The 4,145-nt window shown below is 28.3% G+C and overlaps 1 protein-coding gene across 22 annotated transcripts in view; it reads right to left on the bottom strand.

The window, feature by feature from the left end:
- The window catches only part of LOC102671595 (RNA-binding protein lark), a 13,813-nt gene extending 10,069 nt beyond the window's left edge, over window positions 1-3,744 (bottom strand). For 10 of the 22 annotated variants that reach the window (XM_031514419.1, XM_031514426.1, XM_031514422.1 and 7 more), the window contains exons 1-6: window positions 3,592-3,736; window positions 2,470-2,615; window positions 1,440-1,602; window positions 699-1,244; window positions 471-540; window positions 257-356 (exon numbers count right to left, since the gene is read on the bottom strand). In XM_031514419.1, the coding sequence (XP_031370279.1) occupies window positions 257-356; window positions 471-540; window positions 699-1,244; window positions 1,440-1,583 (860 nt within the window). In that variant the 5' untranslated portion in view covers window positions 1,584-1,602; window positions 2,470-2,615; window positions 3,592-3,736. Of the gene's footprint in view, window positions 1-131; window positions 197-256; window positions 541-698; window positions 1,245-1,439; window positions 1,603-2,358; window positions 2,382-2,469; window positions 2,616-3,591 lie in introns of those variants that run through there. The other 12 variants (XM_031514410.1, XM_031514416.1, XM_031514413.1 and 9 more) reach the window with 4 other exon arrangements.
- Between the last annotated feature and the right edge of the window lie 401 nt (window positions 3,745-4,145).

Genomic DNA, 4,145 nt, shown 5'->3' with positions numbered 1-4,145 from the left:
ATATATATATATATATATATATATTATATATATATATATATGTGTGTGTGTGTGTATACTTAAGAGAGATAAATTTTTAAGACATATGAGATCGAGAATATACGTATAAGAGAAAAGAAGAAAAAACACGATAAAAAACAATTATTAAATGTCGACGGATAGCCGAACCCCAATTCGCATGAGCTGTTAATCCAGCCTGGAACGTTCACAATGTTAAGTCGGACGAATGGGCAGTCAATGCATTGGCTCTACTCACCTGAACCGGCCATTGTTGCCACTTGGAGGGGGCGATCGGCGGCTGAACATGCCATACTCGTTACCACGGGAGAAGCCAGTGTCGCGCATGGATCCCATACCTAGAGGAGGCATAGGAGGCATTGGGTCTCGTCTTGGGGGTAGAGGTGGCATTGTCATTGGTGGAAAGTCAAGCCCGCACATGGAACTTCCCATGTCACAGGGCCCTGTCATACCCGTAAACCGCCTCTCGTAGAGATCCCTGGTGTCCTCGAAGCCTCTCCTGTCATAGTAGCTTTCGTAATCCTGAAATAAATACAAAAAAGCATATTGGCATGAATGATTAGTTGTATTAATTTATTTCGTTATTTGTTTTGTCTTCTTTCCCTTTTTACTAAAATTGCTTCTAATATCAATGATTATTAAGAAAATTAAATTTAAAAAAAAAAAAAAAATTAACTTACTCCAAAGCGGCCACCACCCATTAACCGATCCCGAAGGAACGGTGGTGGCGGCGGTGGAGGATACGGATCGCGTCCAAACATTCGGTCTCTGTATCCGTTTCTATCTGGTCCTCCTCCCATTCCTCCTTTCGGGCACTCCTTGGACCAATGGCCGCCGCGACCGCATCGATAGCACTGTTCAGGATCTCCCATTCCTGGCCTTTGTCGTACTCTGCTTGTAGAAATTTGAACCTTCATCGCTTGACCATCCACCATTCTTCCATTGAGTTCCTTGATGGCATCGTTGACATCACCTGTTGCTTCTAGATGGACGAATCCATAATTTCTCACGATATCGCATTCTACAACAGTACCGTACTTGGCAAATAGTTCGCGCACTTGAGGCGCTTTTGTATTATCTGTGAGATTGCCAACAAATATTTTTGTTGTAGGTGTGTTAGGTCCTTTACGACTCTTTGCAGCTTCACATTTAATCTCCTGACCATGAACTATATGTCCATTCAAATTTTGTATTGCATTTCTTCCTGCTTCTTCGTTTTCCATATGCTGTTGAAAATTATATCATAAAATATTTTTTTCGATAATTGAATTAAAGAATTGTAAATTTTTCGGACCAAGATACAATTATCCGACAGATTTATAAGAAAACAAAAGAAAAGAAAAAAGATAAAAAAAAAAAAAAACTCTAACTAAAGATGATTATATTAAAAATTCAGGATATATGATATGAAGGAAACTTACCACAAATCCGTAATTTTTCACCACATCACATTCTACAACCTTTCCATATTTTTCGAATAACGGTTTAATATCAGCATTTGTTGTTTTATCGGCTAAATTACCGATGAAAATTTTGAATGTGCCAACACTACTAAAACCCGGCATTTTCGGCTCGTCTTAGAACCTAATTTCAAAAACAAAACATTTAAAATATTATATGTGTATGCGTGTGTGTGCGCGTGTACACAATTTTTCGAACATAAAAATATATACTGAAATAAAAAAAATAAAATAAATAAAGAAATATTATATCCATCTTATTTACAATTAAACATTTTACTTTTTATAATAATTTATAATACAACTAATTTTATTTCTTAACATTATTGCACAACATATTTCCAATGAATAATTAATTTATTATCATCAATATGATTATTATACATATTAAATATAATATATATTATATATATATATTAAAATATATATATACTTTATTATATTAATATCGATATATATTAATGATATATTAAAATATTTAATATAATTTATTTTATATATTAAATTAAAATATATTAAAATATAATATTTATATTATTTTGATTTAAATAAAAATAACTTTATTTAGAATCAAATAAAAATCATAAAAATTTATCTATTTAATAACGACGCGATTGTTTTAGATACTCTTCACAGCGCACATTTTTCCACCATTTTGCTAACGATCTAGCATTTCGAATTTCGAAGGTCATAAATTCTGACTAATTCTGAACTTTTATATTTAAATTTTAATGAATAGAATCAATTTCAAAATTTTCGAATATAAGAAAGCACAAATTTTCTAATTTCTATTTATGATAGAACAATATGAAATATATAAGCAGAGAATAAGTACTTATTAAATACGTTATAAAATACGTAATACAGAAAGCGTACCGACCTTGTTGAAATGGCGCACCAAATCTAGGAAATGTGAATAATATAATAATCACCAACTCAAATACGGTGTATAAATTTATATTCAAAGACTATATATTTTTTTCACACTCACCGAAGATTATTGCGTGCTACTTTCAACGAATAATTTAACCAACGTTGATATTAGACACACAACTTTACACAAGAGAACGCAATCTAACAATGGCGTCTCACTTGCTGCGTCCGCTGGTGCGCGAGAATCGAAGTATGTAGTGACCCCTATCGGACAATTGCAATACAGCGAACAGTGAGAATAGTGTGTCCAAAAACTTATCATGAACATACTTTCAAATATTACGAATGAATTGTATACGAAAATTTCTATTCTATTCTAATGATTATTGTAATGAATGTTATTATATTTTATCATTCATAAAACAGAAATAATTAAATTTTTTATTTTTTGAATATTTGTTCACATTATTGAAAAATTATGACATTTATTGGCAAATTGAACGGAATGAAATATATAATATATATTATTTATATAATAATATATATTATTTTTTTTTAAATAGTTCGGCAATATTAAAACGTAATTATCACGATTTACATTCTCTCGTTGAATTGAAAGTAGTCAATAATTGCAATATGTAAACTATTATATCGTTATGGTTATGTTATGTGTCTATTACAATGTTAATATTTTCAGAATATTACAAATATTTAGAAAATTATTACAAAAAAATATAAAATAATGCAACAATAAACTATATTATGCCATAAAATATGTAATTGATTTACGAAATAAATCTATATCATATGTTTGTTGTATATCTTTATGCACTGATATAAAATAATAAGCGAATAGAAAATTATTGTGATAAAAATTAAATTCCATTAAATCAGTGACCACATGTACAATATCAATGTATGTATATAACACGACAAAGTATTATAATATTTGTCAAAGATATATAAAAATATTTTAACAATAAATGCATCACAATGCTATCAACTAATAATTATTTTTTATTTTTAGTTGAAAAAAATTAAACATTTTTATAAAATGAATTTATTATTGGAAATCTAGAAACGCGAAATGGCGTGTTTCGGATATCTGCGTATCGACGCTATGAAATATAACTACATAATCTCATTGATGCAAGTCTATAACTGATATTTTTACATTCATATGATGCTTTTCATTTAAGAAATTACATGTAAAATATTTAGAAAGTATTAAAATACTTACCAAGTCAGTATTTCCGTAAAGCAATTCGACAAAACACAATGCTAAACCACACGCTTTCCTACGTAAAAAAATGGCGGATCGAAACAGATCGGGAAGTGAGATATAGAATATAGCGTCTCTTTCGATGTAAAATTCAAAAGTACCAACTGATGAAAACAAAATTATTTATTATTAAATATTACTAAATATTAATATTATTACTAGTTTGTACGTTTACTTACAGATTATAATTTTTTTAAATTTTATATTACAAAAAATTATATTATATAATTTTCATATAATTAAAATAGAAATAATTCTAAATTCTTTCTTATTTTGTTTATATTACTTTAAAAAAAAAAATTTATAAATTCTGAATTATATATTTAATTATACATTATATATAAAATATAAGAAATACTTTCAATACAATACAAGTAATAATTATCATCACAATTTAATAATTAAATTTTCTTATATTTCAATTTCTTGTAATATTATTATTTAATTTTTTATCATTATGATCATTGAATCATACATCAACTGGATATTGATTTTGCATTCGAGATATTTTA

Source organism: Apis dorsata, unplaced genomic scaffold (genome assembly GCF_000469605.1).
Source record: "Apis dorsata unplaced genomic scaffold, Apis dorsata 1.3 scaffold_993, whole genome shotgun sequence".
Classification (NCBI taxonomy): domain Eukaryota; kingdom Metazoa; phylum Arthropoda; class Insecta; order Hymenoptera; family Apidae; genus Apis; species Apis dorsata.
The sequence above is the reverse complement of the archived record's forward strand: the minus strand, read 5'-3'. Positions and strand labels throughout refer to the sequence as shown.